General features: G+C 39.6%; 1 protein-coding gene across 1 annotated transcript in view; it reads right to left on the bottom strand.

Annotated features, from left to right (window-relative positions):
• Nucleotides 1-24,881, bottom strand: part of ATP7A (ATPase copper transporting alpha) — a gene marked incomplete at its 3' end in the record, with an annotated part of 177,092 nt that overhangs the window by 92,327 nt on the left and 59,884 nt on the right. The window contains exon 2 of the mRNA XM_081080790.1: nt 8,450-8,590. Within this exon, the coding sequence (XP_080936916.1) occupies nt 8,450-8,569 (120 nt within the window). The 5' untranslated portion in view covers nt 8,570-8,590. The remainder of the gene's footprint in view (nt 1-8,449; nt 8,591-24,881) is intronic.

Here is a 24,881-nt window from a genome sequence, read left to right on the forward strand (position 1 = left end):
TGCACAGATTTGCGCACTGGTAGGGTCCCTCGGCCTGACCTGCACCCTCTAGCAATCCAGGACCCTTTAAGGGATGTCAGAGAGCCAGCTGTTGTGGCTCAGTGGTTGATTGTCGACCCATGAACCAGGAGGTCACAGTTCCATTCCTAGTAAGGGCACATGCCCAGGTTGTGGCCTCAATCTCCAGTGGGGACCATGTAGGAAGCAGCCGATCAATGTTTCTCTCTCATTGTTGATGTTTCTTTCTCTCTCTCTCTCTCTCTCTCTCTCTCTCTCTCTCTCTCTCTTCCTCTCTCTGAAGTCAATAAAAATATTTTTTTAAGAAAATTATTTAAAGAATATATTTCTTTGGCTTTTTATCAGGATTAACAATCAGTATATTCTAAAATTTCCCATTTTAAAAATCACTTTGGGAAAGGTCCATGACTAAAGTTTTAGCACATTGAAATTCCTTTATATCCCCCTAGGAATTAATTTATATAAGTCATTGCAATAAATTCAGATTAGCATGCTGCAGCACAGTTAGTATAAAAGTCTTCAGATGATTTAAAGCCCACTTTCTTAGATTTTCGTAACAACTTAACATAAAGGTAATCAGAGGCTTCTGAGAGTTTGAAAGGATTCTGTCATTTTACAGAAACTGAACTTAGAAAAGTGAAATGATTCATCAATTATCTTGAATTTCTATTGTTTGATTCACCATCTATAATATATTTTTGAGTCAACTAAAAACTATTTTAATACATAGTAGGAATCCCATTTATATTATACATATGTCAATACAAATTCTATTGTTGTTTGTTGAAAAAAATGTGTTTATATCAAGTAATGCCTTACTTTGATGCTTCAGTATGGAATATTGAAAATTAAAATATCATAAAGTGAAACATCAAGTTCTATTAACACATACTTTTTGACCAATCTCAATAAAGGGTTAGCCCAAAACCAATATAAAAATTCAAAAACCAACTATTTTAAAATGAAAAAGATACAGAGATTTTGTTAGTCTTTTTAAGTTGTAGCACTGATTTTCATAAATTAAATTATCTGTAAACTGATTGCTTTGTCAGGATTTTATTGCTAATACATTTCTATTTTACTTCAAAAAATATACAACTAATGTATGATTATTCATTATAAAAAAATTAAAGTTATAAAAAAGGAAATAGTGAAAGTCCCTTTTTACACCATTCTTCCAGTACTAGAATTTTATATTGGATTGGACCTTCCTTTGATACTTGCAATAAAGTTCAACTAAACCAGAAACCTAAACCTAATAACTGATTCTGTATCTCCATGGATGGATGATTATTACCTAGGAATTTATATTAAGCAAAATTCTTATATTACCCTAGCACAGTGTTTTTAAAAAAGGAATGCTCAATGAACTGTCATTTGCCTTAGCAAAAGTAAGGAAACAAAAAAAGTTCCAAATAAAAAGCAAAAGATTGATCTCTATATGCTCATTTGGAGCAGTATCTAAGATATATTTGTTAAGTGGAAAAAGTAAGATGCAAAACAATATGTATAGCATGATTCCATTTATATGAAAAGGGAATATATATATATATATATATATATATATATATATGTAAATATATATGTGTGTGTGTGTGTGTGTATACATACATACACACACATATGGATATATATAATACATATAACCATTTTATATTCATAGTCTATTTCTGGAAGGATACAGACATAGTAAACTGATGACTGGTTTCCTTTGGAAGAGTGTTTTTACTCTGTATGTATGTTACTTTTTCAAGAATTAAAAAATTGTTATTTTCACCCAGCCAGTGTGGCTCAATTGGTTATGTGTCATCCCATGTACCAAGAGGTCACCAGTTCGATTCCCGGTCAGGGCACATGCCTGGGTTGCAGGCTCAATTCCCAGTAGGAGGTGTGCAGGAGGCAGCCGATTAATGATGTTTCTATCTCTCCCTCTCTCTTTCTCTCTCTAAAGTCAATGAAAACATATTTTTAAAAGTTACTTTTAAGGGAAACAAGAAATGTATTCATCCACAGGATGAATTTAATTACTGCTAGCATCTAGGTTGTCATTTTTTTAAAAAGGAAAGTCGATATTACGCAGACAACACAGTGTGGTGATAGCCAGAGGGGAAGGATGTGGGGACTAGATGGTGGTAGGCCAAGGAGGGGGGAGAGGGAGAATGGGAACGGAAAGAGACTTTGCTTGGGGCGATGAGCGCATGATACAGTGTCCAGATGATGTTTTATTGAGTTGCACAGTTGAAACCTGTGGTTTTGTGAACCAATGTCACCCCAATAAATTCAATTCTAAAAAATAAATAAAAGGATAGTCTATATTAGCAGAACAGATGACAACCTTTATCTGCATAAAGGCAAAAAGTACTCAAAGAGTTGGCAGTTTAAGATTCAAGGACAAAGTAATTTGCTAATAAGGCATTAACCTTTGGAGTCATTCAGTACTTATAGCTAATTAAATTTGTTTTTACATTTCACTTTCAGAAAGGCCAACCAATCCCAGAGAAAGACCTTCACATTATCTGCCCATTTCATTTCCCCCCTGAACAGACCACTAGGGTGATTAAATTAAACTTCAGGCTAATCCCTTTAAAGTCTAGTTTTGACACTGGCAGGACAAACAAGAGTATTAGAGTCATTTACAAACTTTACAATTTAAGAGAAAATTCCCAAAATGTCTTTAAATGCTGAAGCTGCAAAGAGAAAAAAATCATCCATTTTACATATTGAATAATTAGAGACTTCTTGACTATTCACTATCCTTGAATTCTTTTAAAGCTCTAATCTGTTCCACTGGATAATTTTTTCAATAAAACAACCCCACTTGATTTAACAAAATAATTACGTTACTTCATATCAGAGTTTTATTCCAAATACTACCAGAACTTCTTGAATTAGTTGAAATAAGGTCCTCTCCAAATCGTGTTTCTAAATTGACTGCACATTAGCCTTAGTAAATGCAATATCAGAAACTATTATCTAGAAATTTTAAACCTTGACATTTGTTAAAAAGTGAGCCATCCTATATAATAAAGAGCTAATATGCAAATGGTTGTCATACCCTTGCACCCTCAAGCCGGGGCCGGGGGAACTGAGGCTGCACCCCCCGCCCCAGCACCGGGGCCTGGGGACCCGAGGCCGAGCCAGGGGACTTGAGGCCATGCCCCCCGCCCCGGTGCCAGGCTGGGGGACCTGAGGCTGCGCCTGGGGACCTGAGGCCGCGCCTCCACCTGGCACTGGGCTGGGGGAGCTGAGGCTGTGCCCCCCACCCAGCAGGGCTTGACAGGGACCTGAGGCTGTGCCCCCTGCCGGGCGGAGCTTGACAGGGGACCTGAGACTGTGCCACCCACCCTGCGGGGCTTGACAGGGGTGGGGCTGGCGGGGCTGGGTCTCGCATGATTTCAAGGCACACACGGGTGGGTGGGGACTTGACTCTGGGTCCCGCAGCGCACCCCAGACTCTGACAGGAGGGAGATTTTCATATACATTTTACTAATTTTCTTTCATCTCTGATACTTCTATTATAGAGAAAGGGCGAATAGCAATATTAAAATATTTCCTCTAATTAATTCCCTTTTAATGTGCATGAATTTCATACACCAGGCCACTAGTTTTATATATTAACATTTTGAAGTAAATTCTGACTATAAATTATGTCTAGGTGTGGACAATTTTCTATGATTCCTAGAAAAAGGTGAATCCACCTTTTGTGGCCTCTGAAGCTTAAACATTTTGGGGAACTGTCTTTAAGAAAATTAATGAGACTAAAAAACAAAATTCTGTACAGAAGTAAAAATATCCTGAAAAGTAACAAAATTAAAATTTATAAATTTTTAAAAGCTAGCAAATACCATAAAATCCATAAAATAACATGTTTACTAATAATGCCTGATACACCTACCTCTATAATATTTTATTTTCCTATATTTTTGGCTGTATAATCCGCTGCTTCATTTGACAATGATTTTGTAAAAATATTTATCAACATAGAGAAAAGAGATAATTGTCTTTCCTGCAGGTCAAAATATTTTTTTTATTAATGGGGGTTTAGAAAATTTTCTTTCAATGTCACACATAGATATTGATAAGTTTTGAGCTGTTGTCAAATTCAGGAAAATTATCAGTTTCTTTCATATATGAGCTTTAAGATATTTCAGGGCATTTCAGAAAAGTTTTCTTGTTCAGTAATTAGTTTTAAATACTCTTTGAATTGATAACAGTTATTTACCACTTTTACACAGGGCCCTACATCTTTATGCCAAAATACTGGGTGAGTCAGTGGGTGATAGGAGCATTACTAAAAGCCATTGCTACACTGGAATTTCTAGCAAAAATGTAACTATACCCACAAATGATTAAGAACCACATATAGTCAAATATTCTAACACCAAACAAACATCCCCACTGATCCTCCCCTTAGATCTTCAAAATGTCCATGGCACATCCAATGCCACCCAACACAGAGGGAAGTCTAACAGAGGGGGAGTCTAAGTGACAATAAACAATAGGCTTAAAGGATTGTGGTTAAAATATTTTACTTTTGCAAAAACATGTAACCATGTGAACACATTGCTAAGACCCCATCCAGGGTCTCAGAAGAGGTCACTCACTGAAACTTAAGCTTCATTAACTTCACAATAAATCTGTCTCTGGGCCTAGAAGACTTAACAGTTAGTGAAATATTTTTTATTAAATATATTGGGTAACAGTGGTTAATAACATTATATAAATTTCAAGTTGCAACTTTATAATGCAACATCCGTATACTCTATTTTGTGCTCACTACCCAAAGTCTAGTCTCCTTTTGTCCCCTTGTATTTAGCCTCCTTTATCCTCTTCATCCTCCCCCATCCAGCAAAATATGTTTTAAAGAAAGGGAAAAAGAAGAAAGGTCAAAATTATACTCTATACCATATGGGCTTTTGACTAAAGGAGGAGAGGTGAGCTGGAAAAGGCAGAGAAAGTGTGTTTCCTTTTGTTCTTAGCAATCAAATTGTGAACATGCCCTGGAAAGTACAGCCATAAATATCTGTCACTGGGATCCACTGTTGATAACACAAAGTGCTTTAACATTACATCACTGCTACTTTTCCTTTACACTTAATCCAATTCAAATGCATTTGTCTGGCCTTAAACAAGCTTTATTAAACAGAAGTGAATTCTAGAAAGATGCAGTGGAAGCAGCAGCCTTACATATGAGTGGGGTGCAATAGGATTTTGGGGGGAATCTAGAGAGGAATGGACTTGCAAATGTTAAGAGTAGAATTCAGAAAATTGAATTGGGGAGAGAACCAAGATGGCGGCATAGGTTAACGCCGGAGTTTGCTGCTTTGAACAACTACTTCAAAAGTGAAACTAAAAGACGGAGGGACATCACCCAGAACCACAGGAACGCTGGCTGAATGGAAGTCCTACAACTAGGAGGAAAGAGAAACGCATATGGACACTCAGAGGAGGCGCAGTGCTGAAGTCAAATTCTGAGGTGCGGAGTGCGCAGAGCGGGCTGGCGGCGGAGGGCGCGGTTGGCGTTTTCAATAGGGAGGGAGTCGCAGACTCTGAGCTCCAGATACAGGCGAGTCTTTAGGGACCCAGACTCAAACGGGAGAAGCGGGTCTGCCTGACTTCGGTCAGAGCGAGTGCAGCTTTCTCTCCGAGCTTTGCAGCGGGTGCTGGGACTCAGAGAGGCAGAGCCCCTGGGGACAGGACTGAGAGCGGCCATAACTGCTCTCTCCGGCCCACCCTGTTGATCCTGTGCGACCCGCCCCGCCCAAGCCCTGCACAGAGGCATTTGCCGGATAGCCTCCGGCAAACGCCAGATTAGCACCTCCCTAGAGGACAGAAGTTCTCTCACTGCAGACACAGCTGATTCTCATAGCCACTTGGCCTGGAGGTCAAACCCTCCCTGGAATTAGCTACAACAATCAAAATTTAACTATAAGACCACGAACAAAGACCACTAGGGGGTGCATCAAGGAAGCATAACAAAATGCGGAGACAAAGAAACAGGACAAAATTGTCAATGGAAGATATAGAGTTCAGAACCACACTTTTAAGGTCTCTCAAGAACTGTTTAGAAGCCGCCGATAAACTTAATGAGATCTACAAGAAAACTAATGAGACCCTCGATCGTATATTGGGGAACCACCTAGAAATTAAGCATACACGGACTGAAATAACGAATATTATACAGACTCCCGACAGCAGACCAGAGGAGCGCAAGAATCAAGTCAATGATTTGAAATGCGAGGAAGCAAAAAACACCCAACCGGAAAAGCAAAATGAAAAAAGAATCCAAAAATGCGAGGATAGTGTAAGGAGCCTCTGGGACAGCTTCAAGCGTACCAACATCAGAATTATAGGGGTGCCAGAAGATGAGAGAGAGCAAGATATTGAAAACCTATTTGAAGAAATAATGACAGAAAACTTCCCTCACCTGGTGAAAGAAATGGACTTACAGGTCCAAGAAGCGCGGAGAACCCCAAACAAAAGGAATCCAAAGAGGACCACACCAAGACACATCATAATTAAAATGCCAAGAGCAAAAGATAAAGAGAGAATCTTAAAAACAGCAAGAGAAAGAAACTCAGTTACCTACAAGGGAATACCCATACGACTGTCAGCTGATTTCTCAACAGAAACTTTGCAGGCCAGAAGGGAGTGGCAAGAAATATTCAAAGTGATGAACACCAAGAACCTACAACCAAGATTACTTTATCCAGCAAAGCTATCATTCAGAATTGAAGGTCAGATAAAGAGCTTCACAGATAAGGAAAAGCTAAAGGAGTTCATCACCACCAAACCAGGATTATATGAAATGCTGAAAGGTATCCTTTAAGAAGAGGAAGAGGAAGAAAAAGGTAAAGATACAAATTATGAACAACAAATATGCATCTATCAACAAGTGAATCTAAGAATCAAGTGAATAAATAATCCGATGAACAGAATGAACTGTTGATTATAATAGAATCAGGGACATAGAAAGGGAATGGACTGACTATTCTTGGGGGGGAAAGGGGTGTGGGAGATGCGGGAAGAGACTGGACAAAAATCGTGCACCTATGGATGAGGACAGTGGGTGGGGAGTGAGGGCGAAGGGTGGGGCGGGAACTGGGAGGAGGGGAGTTATGGGGGGGAAAAAAGAGGAACAAATGTAATAATCTGAACAATAAAGATTTAATTAAAAAAAAAAAAAAAGAGTAGAATTCAGTCCTTCATTTATACATGGATATGTTGGAAAAACGAACATTAATCTAAAATAGTTTGCCAGACAAAAAATAAGTACATAAGTCCCTTGGAGAAAAATTTTGCGAACTATTTTTTTGATGCAATTAGATTTACTGCAATTGCACCAACAGTTAGTAAGAATTAGCTTCTATTCCTGCCCCCAGCATTGGCCACCTTAAATCACATGGAGGAGGTTTAATTGATTTCATTTGAGGATAAAATCAAGTGCAGGTATCATACTTATTACTCACTGAAATGAAATGACTTGTTTTTAAGGCTTTGGGACTAAAGGTTGTAGAGTTACTTTTGCCATCCTCTTTTCATATCAACAAAATATCCTGAAAAATATCCATCTAATTTTTGGATAGTTACAAATTAATGAAAAAATTACAAAATGTTTTTATAAATTTGAATATTTTAAAGATAAACTAATTTAACAAAACATGCAGTATTGTCACTTCTCAGCACTTCTAACTTGGCTTTCTCCCCAAAGCAAATTAAAGAAAGCAGCATACTTGTGGAGGGGTTGAGGAGCCTCCAAGACTGGAGTTATGTGAAGGTAGATGATGAATACAAAAGAAGGTCCTACTTTTGGAGCATGAGAAAGTGGAAAATTCATACCTAAGTCTGCCTATGGATGCCTTCAGGGCAGAAAACTTAGCAGAAGGTTTATTATACTATGGAAATTTAAAAATATTTAGCCACAACCATCAACACAGTCTTAGCTGACCAGAGTGTGTAGTGTAGACAACAAATGAGAGAAATACTGCTTTCCCACCGTACATATAGTAAAAATGGATCCAAAGCTTACTTTGCCCTCTTTGGCCAAGATGAATATGAAACTCAGATGTGAAAAAAAAATCACCTACAGTTTCAGACATGGAAAAGAATTACCCACATATTGCCATCACACTTCACATGACTCTTGAAGTAAGGAAATTTTATATCAAACTTCATAAAGAATCACTATATGCCAATTAGCCAATTTATTTGTAATAAAAACAAGGGAAACTGAAGTCAATTTGCTCAAGATCTTATGAGAAGTCTGAATCATAGACAAGAATGTTGTAGAGACAAGAAGTATAAATCCTTGGGGGGGCGGGGAAACAACACAAACCTGAAATGGCAAAAAAAGTATAAACTTTTTACTTCACTGAAAAGCCAAACCCATTCTGAAATCTCTGACTTCACTAATTCCCAAAGAGTAACTTACTTTAACATGATGTACACCATTCAGTTTTCCAATCTGCTGTTCAATGGTCCAAACACAGGAACTGCACGTCATCCCCTCAACAGAGATGGTGACAGAATTCACACCCATACTTGGATCCATTTTGATTTCTTCTTTACATTCCTATTAGAAACAATGAATTCATTCATTTCAGCCATGCAAATAATACTTCCTCACTTTCCCCCACCTCCTCAATTGAAAATATCTATACTTATAAAAAGCTAAGTGACCGACCACATGTCCATTTGACCATCCGACTGACCGACCGACCGGCCAGTACATATGATGTGCACTGGCAATTTAAAAATAAATGTTGACTCACACATGCACAATACATATAAAGCTCTCGCTGGCACCAATCGCACGCATGTGTTTAGATCTGTCATTGTCAATTGTGAATTTGGTTGATACTTCTATTACAGAGAAAGGGCGAATAGTAATATTAAAATATTTCTTCTAATTAATTTCCTTTCAATGTGCACAAACCCTTGCACCGGGCCACTAGTAGTACTAATAAAATATAGACAGTATTCTTTTCTCTCACCTCATGTTAGTCTCATTCCAGGGCTTTTGCTTTCACTATTCCCTTAGTTTGGGACTTTCTCCTTCCAGATATCTGCTTTGCTAACTTCCTTATCTCTTTCAAGTCTTTACTCAAATCTAACCTTCTTAATGAGTCTTACACTGACCAACCTGTTTAAAATTGCAACCTACAACTTGGAATAAACACACACTCTGATTCCCTTTACCTCTGCTCTATTTTTCTTTTTTCACAGAACTTACCATCTTCTAATGTAGTCTATAATTTACTTATTATGTTTATTGCTTTTTATCTGTCTTCCTGCGATGGTTTTAAAGCATATTCACAAATTCTTTGTTTACTCCCTGCTTCAAGAGGTGGAATTTAACTCCTTTTCCTTTGAGTGTGTCCTGGGCTCAGTGACTTGCTTCCAACAAACAGAACAGCAGTTCTCAACCTGGGGGTCGAACGACCCTTTCACAGGGGTCGCCTAAGACCATCGGAAAACACATATATAATTATATATTGTTTTTGTGATTAATCACTATGCTTTAATTATGTTCAATTTGTAACAATGAAATTGGGGGCCACAACATGAGGAACTGTATTAAAGGGTCGCGGCATTAGGAAGGTTGAGGACCACTGAAATAGAATATGGTGAAAGCAACAAGGTGTGACTTCTAAGACTAGTCATAAAAGGCACTGCAAGAGGATGAGAAAAGTCATTGTGGCTTCCTCCTGGTCTTGTCTTGAATCATTTATTCTGGGGAAAGTCACCTGCCATGTCATGAGGATACTCAAGCAATCTTATGAAAAGGTTCATGTGCGGAGAAATTGAGACTTCCTGACAACAGCAAGGTAAGTGAACTGTCTTGGAAGTTGATTCGTTTTATAAAATATGTTTTTATTGATTTATTTTTTTTCTTAGAGAGGAAGGGAAAGCGAGACAGAGATTGAAACATCGATAAGAGAGAGCACATCGATAGATCAATCGGCTGCCTCCTGCATGCCTCCTAATGGCCCCCACAACCAGGGCATGTGCCACGACCAGGAATCGAACCAGAATTGAACCAGTAACCTCTTGGTGCATAAGACAATGCTCAATCCACTGAGCCACACCAGCAGGACAGAAGTTGGTTCTTCAGACTCAGTTAAGCCTTTTGATGCCTGCAGCTCCAGCCAACATATTGACTACAACCTCATCAGAGACCTTGAGCCAGAATCACACAGCTAAACCACTCCCAATTTCATGACACACAGAAACTCTGAGATAATAAATACTTGTTTTCAACCAGTACACTTTGGGGTAATTTATTACACTAAAATAATTAACTAATACAACTTCCACTGGAATGAAAATTCCATAAAAATAGGAATCTGGTTTTTTCACTGATATTAGTTTGAACTGCATAAAATTGCCATTGCTACATATCAAAGTTGTCGAATAATGGCAATTTCATGTAGATTAACCTAATATATCCCATGAAAACAGTGGTCTCCTTGGGTGAGGAGAACTGGGTAGTTAGGGGATATGCATGAGAAAAAGAATTTTCATAATATAACTTTTCATACCTTTTTTAAAAAATATTTTTTTTGCTTTCAGAGGAAGGGAGAGAGAGAAAAACATCAAAGAAGAGAGAGAACATTGATCAACTGCCTACCACAGGCCTCCTACTGGGGACCGAGCCTGCAAGTCTGGCATGTGCCCTGATCAGGAATTAAACCATGACCTCCTGGTTCACAGGTCGACGCTCAACCACAGAGCCACACCAGCCAGGATTTTTATACCTTTTGTAAAAATTGAGATGTAACTGACTTATAACATTGTGTAGTTTAAGGTGTACAATGTGTTGGCTTGACACATCCTAATATATAAAGAGCCAGGGTTCATCACGATCAAAAAGTCTGGACGGATGACCGAACACCAGGCTAGGGTCCCAGCTGGCATGGCGGAAGTCAGTCCTGGGTCCCGGAGGCCCACACTGGGAGTTGGTCCTGGGTCCCAGTGGCCCGCGGCGGGGGTCAATCCTGGTCCCGGCGGCCCACAGTGAGAGTCAGTCCTGGGTCCTGGCCACCAGCAGCACAGTGGCGGGAGGGAGCTGCGGGCCCCAGCCACCCATGGTGCGGCAGCAGGAGGGAGCTTTGGGAACAGAGCCATACTGCCATCGGACTGGCCTCTGGGTCCCTCCCCCTGCCTGCAGGCTCTGGGGAACCAGAGCTATGCTGCGATCTGGGAATCTTGATACCACCCCCCCGGCCCGCAGGCCCAGGGAACCAGAGCCATGCTACGATGGGACTGGACCCTACCCGAGGGGACCTGGATTGTGAGAGCGTGCAGCCTGAGCTGAGAGACCCCCCCCCGAGTGCACGAATTCTCGTGCACCGGGCCTCTAGTCTATATATGTAAAAGCCTAAGTGACTGGCCGACCAACTGACCAGCTGGTAGCTATGACGTGCACTGACCACCAGGGGGCAGACGCTCAATGCAGGAGCTGCCGAGCAACAGCAACTTTGCAGAGTGCCCTCTCGCACTCCGGGACCTCTCGGGGGATGTCAGACTGCCAGTTTCGGCCTGATCCCCGTAGGCCAGGCCAAGGGATCCACCGGTGCACAAATCCATGCACCGGGCCTCTAATTTTTTATATTGCGATAAGACTTCCACTATTACTAACACCTCTATCTTATCACTTATCATTTGTTTGTGGTGAAAACAATTAAGATCTAGTCTACTTTTTGAATTTTACAGCATGAAAATGTATTATTATTTAGACACAGTCACAGACACACACACACATATGCACACACAAAACAGTAGACCTGAAATATTAAAAAACAATAATATGGATGGGAGTTTGTAATTGAGCATTCTAAGGTCCTTGGGCTTGCTTAGAATGTATATAGAGAAAGAGATAACCCTTGGTTTTGTTAAGAATACATGTTAGAAATTTAAGGGTAATGGTAGGAGAAATGTCTATGCAAGCCCTTTACCCATTTTTAATAGGAATTTGGGGGCCGGGGGGTTGTTGAGTTGCATGATTTCTCTATAAGTTCTGCATATTAATCTCTTATCAGATATGATTTCCAAATATTTTCTCCTATTCTATGTATTATCTTTCTACTCTGTTGGTAGAATTTTTTGATGCCGAAAGGTTTTTAATTTTGATGAAATCCATTCTATTTTTTTTTGTTATTACAACTATTCATGTTTTAAATTGAAATATAATTGACATATAACACTGTATTAGTTTTAGGTGTACAACATAATGATTTGATATGTGTATATATTACAAAATTATTATCACCATAAATTTAGTTAACATCCACCACCATACATAGTTACAAGTTTTTTCTTGTGATGAGAAATTCGAAGATCTACTCTCTTAGCAATTTTCAAATATGTAATACAGTATTGTTAACTACAGTCACCATGCTGTACATTACATCCCCTGACTTATTTATCTTATAACTAAAAGTTTGTACCTTTTGACCACCTTCACCCATCTTGCTCACCCAAACCCCCTCCCTCTGGCAATGAACTAACCTGTTCCCTGTATCTATGAGTTTGTGATTTTTTAGATTCCACATATAAGTGAGCTCATATAATATTAGTCTTTCTCTGCTTACTTCACTTAACATAATGACCTTAAGATCCATCCATGTTGTTGCAAGTGGCAGGATTTCCTACTTTTTTGGCCATTCATCCCTCAACAAACACTTAGGTTGTTTCCATGTCTTGGCTATTGTAAATAATATTACAATGAATATGGAGTAGAGATATCTTAGAGATAGTGATTTAATTTCCTTTGGATAAATACCCAGTAGTGGAATTGCTGGATAATACGGTAGTTCTATTTTTAATTTTTGAGAAACCTCCATGCTGTTTTCCATACCTATTCATTTATAAAATGTGTAAAAAATCTTAGAAAAGATGAAAAAATAATTCATCCTGCGGCCCACCATGTTCAGACTTAATTTCAACTAGCACTAATTGTGGAACAATTGTAATGTATAATGTGACCTAATCTGCAATAGATTCATAATTATTAGTCTATTTATGTTATTTACTTTTAAAGTTATAGCTAAAGTTATTCAAAATGCAATAGATAATAAGTTATGTCCACTGGTTCTTCTTATTAAGTTAGTATTAAATTATTACCTATTCTTACATCAAGAGACTTAAAATATCTATTCAATATAAAAGAATAAATTCATCTAATTTTTGTTTTTACTTACTTCACGCAGCCTTTATTCAAGGTAAAAAAAAAATCATGATCCCGAGAGAACAAAGAAGGCAGCATGGGTAAATGCCTATACTTGCTGCCTCCCACAACCACATCCAAATTGTAACTAAAATACAGAACAACCATCATGCAGAACCACCTGAAATCTGGATGTATGAAAGTCCTACAACTAGAGAAGTAAAAGAAGAAAGCACACTGAGATTGGTAGGAGGGGCAGTGGCAAAGAACGAGCTGGTCCAACACCCATGTGTGTCTGTGTTTTAATTGGGAGGGATATCTAGACTGCGGAGGCCTCTCATGAGGAGCAAGGAGTCCCAGCCCCATACAAGACCCCCAGCCCAGGGTTCCAGAACAGGGAAGAGAAGTCCCTGTAACTTCAGATTATAAAAACCAGCAGGGATTGTGGCTGAGTGACACAGAGGCTTCTAGAGAACCAGCAGTTCCTCTAAAAGGGCCATAGCATGGAATTACACAGAATCATTACCTCTGAGCTCCAGCACTGGGGCAGCAGCTTTGGGAGATCCAGGGTCATATGAGCAGGAACTGGATTGTCTGGCATTGGAGCAAGAACTCAAAGGCAGATTTCTCACAGACAGGGGTGCTCGCAGAGGTCAGCCATATCTGAGTTTCCATCAGCCTGTCTCACAATGTTTGCTCTACCCTAGTGATTCCCTGATATCCTATCCCACCTGCTTTATAGCCCCACCCAAAATGTTTGCAATGGCTTTTCCATATGAATGACCTGTCCTGACTCAGGCTTCAAACTTTCCTAAAATCACTCAAACAAGCAGCTGCTGGCATCAGCATGCCCCATACCTATCAATAAGAGGCCCAAGACCCAGCACTAGCAGCAACTGGCCTTGCTTCACAGCTTGGCCTCACCTGGGCACTTACAAGGTAACACAAGTAGCAGCCATCTGCAGATAATTTTATAGCTCCTGATGGGTGGCCCAGGCAGTGGCTGACTTGGCACATCCCAGGAGGCACCAGAGCCAGTGCACCCAGTGCACAGCTTCAGACCACACCAGATTACAACTCTACACGTCCACAAGTGACCCACTCCAGGGGCAGACTCAGTGAGCATGAAATCCCCACTGAAGTAAGTCCTGCTCCATATGGGTGTTTTCTGCACAATAGCTCTCCCACTGCAGTCGCAGCTGGTCCTCACAGCCAATTGGCCTGGAGGTCAATTCCTCCCAGTGACACCAACAGCAACCAAGTCTCAACTATAACAAGACTGTACACATAGTCCACACAGGGGTGCCCAGCTAAGGTGACTGGGGAGACTGAGCCACTGGACACTACAGGACACCTACTACACAAGGCCACTCTACCAATTCCAGGAGACATAAAAGCTCTACCTAATACATAAAAACAAACACAGGGAAATAGCCAAAATACGGAGACAAAGAAACATGTCACAAATGAAAGAACATTAGAAAATCCCAGAAAAAGAACTAAATGAAATGGAAGCAAACAAACTACTAGATACAGAGTTCCAAACAAAAGTTATAAGGATGTTCGAGAATCTTAACGAGAGTTTCAAGGAACTTAGTGAGAATTTCAAGGCTCTTAGTATGAATTTCAAGAAAATGAAAAAGGACCAGTAAGAAATTAAGCATATACCAACTGAAATAAAGAATCATTTGCAGGTATTCAACAGTACAGTAGAGGATTCCAAGAATCAAATAAATGAATTGCAACATGAGGAAGCAAAAACACCCAATTAGAAGATCAAAAAGAAAAAAAGAATTCAAAAATATGAAGATAGTGTAATGAGCCTCTGGGACAACTGCAAGTGTGCCAACATTCACATTATAGGAATGCCAGAAGGAGAAGAGAGAGAGCAAGATATTAAAAACCTATTTGAAGAAATAATGACAGAAAACTTACTCTACCTGGTGAAAGAAATAGACTACAAGTTCAGGAAATGCAGAGTGTCCCAAATAAGATGAACCCAAAGAGGCCCACACCAAAAGATATCATAATTAAAATGCGAAGGGTTAAAGACAAAGAGAGGATCTTAAAATCACCAAGAGAAAAACAGTTGCATAAAAGGGAGAACCCATACGAATGTCAGCTGATTTCTCAACAGAAACTTTGCAGGCCAGAAGAGAGTGGCAAGAAATATTCAAGGTGATGAATAGAAAGGACCTACAACCAAGATTACTCTATCCAGCCAAGCTATCATTTAGAATTGAAGGTTCACTAAAGAGCTTCACAGGCCAAACCAGTTTGGCTCAGTGGAAGGAGCATCGGCCTGCAGACTGAAGGATCCCAGGTTCGATTCCGGTCAAGGGCATGTACCTTGGTTGCGGGCACATCCCCGGTGGGAGGTGTGCAGGAGGCAGCTGGTCGATGTTTCTAACTCTCTGTCCCTCTCCCTTCCTCTCTGTAAAAAATCAATAAAATATATTTTTAAAAAAAATACCGAAACCGGTTTGGCTCAGTGGATAGAGCGTCGGCCTGCGGACTGAAAGGTCCCAGGTTCGATTCTGGTCAAGGGCATGCACCTGGGTGGCGGGCACATCCCCGGTAGAAGATGTGCAGGAGGCAGCTGATCGATGTTTCTCTCTCGTCGATGTTTCCGACTCTCTATCTCTCTCCCTTCCTCTCTGTAAAAAATCAATAAAATATATTAAAAAAAAAAGAATACCCTTCAACATTTCATGTAATACTGGTTTGGTGGTGATGAGCTCCTTTAGCTTTTTCTTGTCTGTGAAGCTTTTTTTTTTTTAATATATTTTATTGATTTTTCACAGAGAGGAAGGGAGAGAGATAGAGTTAGAAACATCGATGAGAGAGAAACATTGATCAGCTGCCTCCTGCACATCTCCTACTGGGGATGTGCCTGCAACCCATGTACATGCCCTTGACCGGAATCAAACCTGGGACCTTTCAGTCCGCAGGCCGACGCTCTATCCACTGAGCCAAACCGGTTTTGGCTTGAAGGGTATTCTTAAGGAGGAGGAGGAGGAGGAGGAGGAGGAGGAGGAGGAGAAGGAGGAAGAGGACGACAACGACGACAACATAATAGTATGAACAATTAAATGGCAATAAATACATATTTATCAACAATTGAATCTAAAAACCAAAATAAATAAACAAGGAATCAATGAACAAAATAAACTGATGAATAAAATAGAACCAGAGGCATGAAAACATGGAAGAGACTGACAAATCTCAGAGGGAAGGGGGTTGGTAGGAAGAGATTAACCGAATAACTTATATGCATACTAGAGGCCTGGTGCATGAAAATCATGCATGAGGGGGGATCTCTCAGCCCGGCCTGCACCCTCTCCAATCCGGGACCCCTTCGGGGATGTCCAACTGCCTATCGCAATCCGGGACTGCTGACTCCTAACTTCTCACCTGCCTGCCTGTCTGATCGCCCCTAACCCTTCTGCCTGCCTGCCTAAGCGCCCCTAACCATCTCTGCCTGCCTGATTGCCCCTAAGCACCTCTGCCTGCCTGCCTGATCAACCCTAATTGTTCCCTTGCTGGCCCCTAACCGCCTCTGCCTCACGCCACACCCAGGACCCAGAATTCCCTCCTCCGGCAGGCCGCAAGCACCCAGGACCCGGGCCGCCTTCACCCAGGCCGGCCGCAGCTGCAGGGGACCATGGGCGGGCGGCTTCGCTCATTCCGCAACCACAGGCGCCCGGGACCGTGGGGCAGGCAGTTTGTCCCTCTCCTGGGCTGCAGATGCAGACGCAACCGCTGGCACCTGGGACCGCGGGGCTTCTCTCTCTCCCAGGCCGCAGCCCCAGCCGCTGGCGCCTGGGACCACGGGGCGTGCGGCTTGTTCCTCTCCCGGGTCGGGCCACAGGCGCAGGTGCAGCCGCTGGCACCCAGGACTGTGGGGCGGGCGGCTTGTCCGTCTCCCAGGCCGCAGTCTGGCTGGTCCCCATTCCTCTCTTGCAAGCTCATTTGTGCCTAGCTGGTCCTCATTCCTCTCTTGCAAACTCATTTGTGCCTGGCTGGTCCCCATTCCTCTCTCGTGAGCTCATTTGCCTGGCTGGTCCCCATTCCTCTCTCCCAAGTGTTGAGTGTCTGAGTGGTTACAGCATGAGGACATGATGACCATTTGTATATTAGCTCTTTATTATATAGGCTATGCATTACCTATGGACACAGACAATAAGGTGGTATAGGCCTGGGGCAGAGCAGGAACCGGGTGGAGAGAAGCAATTGGGGAAGACATCTGTAATACTCTCAAAATAAAGATTTTTTTTTAAAAAAATCATGATCCCTAATGAACCACATCACATAAGATTTTCACATTCTGGTAATATATGATTTACAAACAATCTATATGTAAAAATAAGCTGTCACTGCCCTGAGAAAGTCCACCTTTCTTCCTCTAGCCAGAGCAGTAGTTACCAATGGGACAAAATCTGAATCTTTGAATGAATGATAAGTGGACTAAGGGAAGAAGCAGAACTGAATTAGTTTATAGGAGCTAGATTCTAGAACTAGCTACTCCAGCTCATAAACAAATTCTTCATACTGCCTGAATTTTCCATTGAGTAAAATTTAATAATTTTAGATTCTATTAATGCATACATTCCCTTTTTTCCCAAATTTTTATTATGAAAAATTTCAACCACACATATAAGATGAAATAGTACAATGAACATCTATCTGTATATCTTCTGCATGAATTCAACAATTGTTAACATTTTTGATACATGTTCTCTTTTTCTAGACCATTTGAATGTAAGTTTTAGAAATCATAATGCATTTCCAAAGAATAAGGACTCCTGCATAACCACAATACTATTGTCATGGCTAAGAAAATTAATGATTGTACTTTATCTAATACACATTCTTTATTTACATTACCTCAAATGTCCCAACAACATTTTTTACAGCTTTTTTTTTTTTCCACAGCTCAAGATTCGGACAGGGTTCACACGCACCATTTGGCTGTGTCTTTTTTGTACATTTAACCTAGAACAGTCCTTCCCCCATATCTCTTCTCCCTTATGAAGTGATTTTTTTCAAAATCCAGGTCAGTTTTCTTAACAGACATTGTATCCTCTTTTTAAATACAAATTTCTCTTTGATAGTTTAAGGGGCTGATAGCTGGAATTAAACCTCCTAATACCTATATAAGATCAGTTAATACAAAAACAGAGGTCCAGATGAGACAGGAAAGGAAGGTAACTGTGATGAAAGCATAGTGGGGATGAAGGGAACTCACAGGCCCAGATGGTGAGTCCATGGTAGGGTACTTAAGGCAAGCATGAGGCTTTAGGATCTAGATAGAGGGTCACTGGCAAGCAGTGATGAGTATGAAAAGGGAAGTGGAAAAATGTCTAAACAGACCTTATGAAAACTGTGCCTACAGTTAGTCCTGTGACTAAGAAAGGAAACTCCCTTCCTCTTTCCTCCTCTAGGACAGAACACTCAGATTTAGTACTATATAGCTCAATCAGATATTTTATGAGTCAAATGGGGCTTCTGAGGGTTGATGTAGACACATGATCAAAACGGACTATGTTATTTTATGGGAAAATGTCAAGTTGAAACAGAAGAATTGCTAACAAACTTTTAGACTACAATACACTCAGCAAATGAAGGCTAGTTTACCAGGTTAGTTAGGAATGTAATATTGTAATACAGTTTTATTATAGGGTATGTCGCAGATCAAAGTACTGGAGCATCTCGCAGGATTATTGAGAGACGATAAAACAGAAAGGCACTTTTAAAGTAACTGAATAGCCCTAACGCGTTTGGCTCAGTGGATAGAGCATCGGCCTGCGGACTAAAGGGTCCCAGGTTCGATTCCGGTCAAGGGCATGTACCTTAGTTGTGGGCACATCCCCAGTAGGGGGTGTGCAGGAGGCAGCTGATCAATGTTTCTCTTTCATTGATGTTTCTAACTCTCTAACCCTCTCTCTTTCTCTCTGTAAAAAAAAAAAAAATCAATAAAATACATTAAAGTAACTGAATAATTCAACCCGGAAGTATATATTAAGAAGTAAAGAATTTCTGAGCATGAATGAAAATTACATTAATATAGCCACATTTCCCACTACATACATTTATGCATGTCAAATCATCTATGAATAATATATATTTCTAACTTCATACTTCACCTATTTTTTTCTTCTACTTAAATTTGACCTTACACATAAAACATCGGAGGAATTCCATCTCCCTCATACACACACACACACACACACACACACACACACACACACACACACCTCTAATTGATTTTGTAATATATGTTATGTCCATCTTTTGAATTTTAAATGTTTCAAACATAGGTCCAAAGTCGGGAACATTTTTTAACTGCCCATTGCATTTAGGAAAATAACTCAGAAAACAGAGTAAGAGCATAATAATTTCATATGATGTGGGGGGAGGGGGAAATGTAGGCTTCTGGGAATATCAGAGAAACAAATCTGCCATGCAGCTATTAGTAGAGACAACGCTGAGAACAAGTGCACCCAGAAACATTGAGGGGAAATAACTTCTAGTTATTATTAAAATATTTTGAGTCACACCCTAAACATAGATTAGGTAATCACCATCGGTAATAACATTTCCCAAAAGCAAGAACAGCATTATGATTAGATCATCATGTCTGGTTTGAAAACAGAAACTGCATAAGTTGAATACAAACATGACATGTAATGAAGTCTAACTGCTCAAAACCACTTCACAAAGCTGATCACAGAAGTTGAAATATTATTTTTTAAATCCCCCTAAAATTGTTCCCATAAATTAGGAAAGGTTTCTGAATTCTCAATAAATTAAACAGTAAAATTTAATGTTTTTTCAATACAATTCTGCCTGGATAATTTGTTTTATCTTTATTGTTGAAATCATTACAGATGTCCCCTTTTTTTCCCAATGGACCCCTTCTATCCCAAACCCAAACCCCACCCCAGGCCTTCACCACACTATTGTTTGTATCTGTGGGTTATGCATATATGCATAAAAGTTCTTTGATTAATCTCTTCCCACCCATTCACCCCCGCCTTCCCTCTGAGATGAGACAATCTGTTCCATGCTTCTATGTCTCTGGATCTATTTTGTTCATCAGTTTATTTTGTTCTTTAGATTCCACATATGAGTGAGATCATATGATAATTGTCTTTCTCTGACTGGCTTATTTTGCTAAGCATAATACTCTCCAGATTCCTCTGTGCTGTCTCAAAGAGTAAGAGATCCTTCTTTTTTACAGTTGCATAATATTCCATGGTGTAAATGTACCACAGCTTTTTTATCCACTCATCTACTGATGGACATTTGGACTGTTTTCAGTTCTTAGCTATTGTAAGTTGCACTGCTATGAACAGAGGGATGCATATATTCTTTCTGGTTGGTGTTTCAGGTTACTTAGGATACATTCCTAGAAGTAGGATCACTGGGTCAAACGGCAGTTCCATATTTAATTTTTAAAAATATATGTTATTGATTTTTTACAGAGAGGAAGGGAGAAGGATAGAGAGTTAGAAACATCGATGAGAGAGAATCATCGATCAGCTGCCTCCTGCACACCCCACACTGGGGATGTGCCCGCATCCAAGGACATGCCCTTGACCGGAATCGAACCTGGGACCTTTCAGTCTGCAGGCGGACGCTCTATCCACTGAGCCAAACCGGTCAGGGCCATATTTAATTTTTTGAGGAAACTCCATACTGTTCTCCATTATGGCTGCATCAGTCTGCATTCCCACCAGCAGTGTACTAGGGTTTCCTTTTGTCCACATTCTTGCCAGCATTTGTCATTTGTTGATGTGGGAACCCACTATATGGGAGAACATATTTGTCAATAATACATCTGAAAAGGGAGCTACTATCCAAAATATATAATGTACTTACACAACCTAACAAAAGGAAGACAAACAATCCAATTAAAAATGGGCAAAAAATAGACACTTCTCAAAAGTGGACATACAGATGGCCAAGAGACATATGAAAAAATGCTCAAAGTCACTAATCATCAGAGAGATGCAAATTAAAATGACAATGAGGTATCACCTCACACCTGTCAGAATGGCTACCATCAACAAATCAACCAATGACAAGTGCTGGTGAGCATGTGGATAATTTTTTATCACTGTGGTTGTCAACAAAATGCAAATTAGAACCAAAATGAATATGATTTGCACCCATAAGGTAGACAAAAATTTTTTAACCTTTTTATTGAATTTATTGGGGTGATACTGCTTAACAAAATTATACAGATTTCAGGTGCACAATTCCATAACACATCATCTGTATACTGTATTCTGGGTTCACCACCCCAAGTAAAATCTCTTTCCATCACCATTTATCACCCCTATACACTCCTCCACCTCCCCGCATCCACCTTCTGCTCCAAGATCACCGCACTATTGTCTATATCCATGAAACTTTTCTTTTTAAAAATATTTTGCACTGCCCTAGCCAGTTTCCTCAGTGGATAGAGCGTCGGCCCATAGACTGAAGGGTCCTGGGTTTGATTCTGGTCAAGGGCACATGTCCGGGTTGCGGGCTCGGTCCCCAGTTGGGGGGGTGGGGGGGTGGGCATGCAGGAGGCAGCCGGTCAATGATTTTCTATCATCGATGTTTCTATCTCTCTCTCCTTCTTCCTTCCTCTCTGAAATTAGTAAAAAATATATTTTAAATGTTTTGCTCAGTTCCACTACGCACTCTCCCAATCTCTCCAAAACACCCCAACTGCTGTCAGCCTGCTCTATCTATGAGTTGGTCTCTATTTTACTTGGTAGTTCATTTTGTTCATTAGATTCCACATATGAGTGAAATCATATGGTACTTGTCTTTCTCTGACTGGCTCATTTCACTTAATATTCTCCAGGTCCAGCCATACTGTTGCAAAGGGTAAGATTTACAACTTTTTATGGCTAAGTAGTACCATCTACAGATGGACATTTGGGCTGCTTCCAAACTTTGGCTATTGTAAATAACTCTGCAATGAACATAAGGGTGCATATAATTTTTTGAATCAGTGTTTTGGGTTTCTTTGGATAAATTCCAAGAAGTGGGATTGCTGGGTAATAAAGCAAAATTTTTGAGGTAACTCCATACTGCTTTCCACTGTGGCTGCACCAATCTGGATTCCCACCAACAGTGCACAAGGGTTTGCCTTTCTCCACATCCTTACTAATACTTGTTTATTTATTGATGATAGTCATTCTGACAAGTGTGAGGTGATATCTCATTGTGGTTTTAATTTGCATTTCTCTGATGATTAGTAACGTTGAGCATCTTTTCATCTGTCTATTGGCCACCTGTATGTCCTCTTTGGAGAAGTGTCTATTCAGGTCATTTGATTGCTTTTTAATTGGATTTATTTTTTTGGTTTTGAGTTTTATAATTCTTTATAAATTTTGGATATTAACCTCTTATCAGATGTATCATTGGCAAATATGTTCTCTCATTCAATGAGCAGTCTTTTCATTTTGTTGATGGAAGTTTCCTTTGCCATGCAAAACCTTCTTAGCTTGATGTAGTTCCATTTGTTTATTATTATTTTCTTTTTTTAATATTTTAAATCACGTAATTATTTCTATGCTGATTATCACAATAATATTCAACTTAACCATAGAGTATATTAAAAAGTATAAAGAATAATGCCTAGAGATAAAACCATACAACATCCCATGAAAAAAAGTACAGAGTACATCGAAATGAGATCAAAATTGACTTCAAAATAACATTTTATACATATTCTATTCAATCCTCAACTCTACACTTTGAAGCAAATGTTGTTATTCCTATATAATCTCAGAAGAATTATTTTTTATCCAAAATTATGAAGATATTGAAAGGTTGGACTACATGTGAATTTAGGAATTTCTCAAATTTTTCTTCTTTCACCTACAGCTTCCTTCTTTATTTTTTAATTGAATTTATTGGGGTGACATTGGTTAATAAAATTATATAGGGTATACAATTCTACAATACATCATCTGTATATTATATTGTGTTTACCACCCCAAGTCAGGTCTCACCATGTACCACCTCTTTACCCTCTTCTACCTCTCCCCATCCCCCCTTTCCTCTGGCAATCACCATATGTTGTCTGTATCCATGAGTCTTTCTTTTTTTTCCTTTACCTAATGCCTAACCTGTTCACCCAGCTCCCAATCCCCTCCCCTCTGACAGCTTTCATTCTGTTCTCTGTGTCTATGAGTCTGTCTCCACTATGTTTGTTAATTTATTTTGTTCATTAGATTCCACATATTAAGTGAAATCATATGGTACTTGTCTAACTGGCTTATTTCACTTAGCATAATACCCTTCAGGTCCAATCATGCTGTCACAAAGAGGTAATATATCCCTTTTTATAACTGAGTAGTATTCCACTGTGTAAATGTACCACAGGTTTTTTTCTTTTAAGTCTTTATTGTTGAAAGTATTACATATGTCCCCTTTTACCCCATTGCCCTCCCCCCCAGGCCTTCACCACCCTATTATCTGTGTCTATGGGTTATGCATATATGCATATGAGTTCATTGGTTGATCTCTTACCCCCACCCTCCTCTGCTTTCCCTCTGGGGCTTGACAGTCTGTTCGATGTTTCTATGTCTCTGGGTCTATTTTTGTTCTTCAGTTTGTGTTGTTCATTAGATTCCACATATGAGTGAGGTCATGTGATACTTATATTTTTCTCTGACTAGTTTATTTCACTTAGCATAATGCTCTCTAGGGCCATCCATGCTGTTGCAAATGGTAAGAGTTCTTTTCTTTTTTACGGCTGCATAGTATTCCATTGTGTAGATGCACCACAGTTCTTTAATCCATTCATCTGTTGATGGGCACTTGGGCTGTTTCCATATTTTAGCTATTGTAAAATATGCTGCTATGAACATAGGGGTGCATATATTCTTTCTGATGAGTGTTTCTGGCTTCTTGGAATATATTTCTAGAAGTGGAATCACTGGGTCAAATGGCAGTTTGATTTTTAATTTTTTGCAGAAACTCCAAACTGTTTTCCACAGAGGCTGCACCAGTTTATTATTTTCTTGTTTTCCTTGCACAAGGAGATACATCAGAAAAAATGTTGCAACGAGAAATGTCTGAGAATGTACTCTGTATGTTTTCTTTTAGGATTTTTATGGCTTCAAGTCTAATATTTAAGTCTTTAATCCATTTTTTATTTTATTCTTGTGTATGGTATAAGAAGGTGGTCTAGTTTCATTTTTTTTGCACATCTGTCCAATTTTCCCAACCCCATTTATTTCATACACTTCCTATCCATAAACACGGTATTATGTTTCCATTTATTTGTAACATCAATTTTTTTCTTCAGTGTCTTATAATTTTATGAATACAGGTCTTTTACATCCTTGGTTAAAATTATTCCTAGGTATTTGATTCTTTTTTGATGTAATTGTGAATGGGATTGTTTTACTAGTTTCCAATTCTGAGAGTTCATTATTGATGTATGAAAATGCAACTGATTTTGGAGTATTTATTTTGTATCCTGCTACTTTACTGAATTCATTTATCAGTTCTAGTAGTGTTTTGATGGAATCTTTAGGGTTCACTATATCATGTCATCTGCACATAACAACAATTTTACCTCTTCCTTTCAAATTTGGATGCCTTTTATTTCTTTTGCTTGTCTGATCGCTATGGCTAGTACTCCCAGTACTATGTTGAATAAGAGTGGTGAAAGCTGACA

The sequence above is a fragment of the Myotis nattereri genome (genome assembly GCF_964212035.1).
Source record: "Myotis nattereri genome assembly, chromosome: X".
NCBI lineage: Eukaryota > Metazoa > Chordata > Mammalia > Chiroptera > Vespertilionidae > Myotis > Myotis nattereri.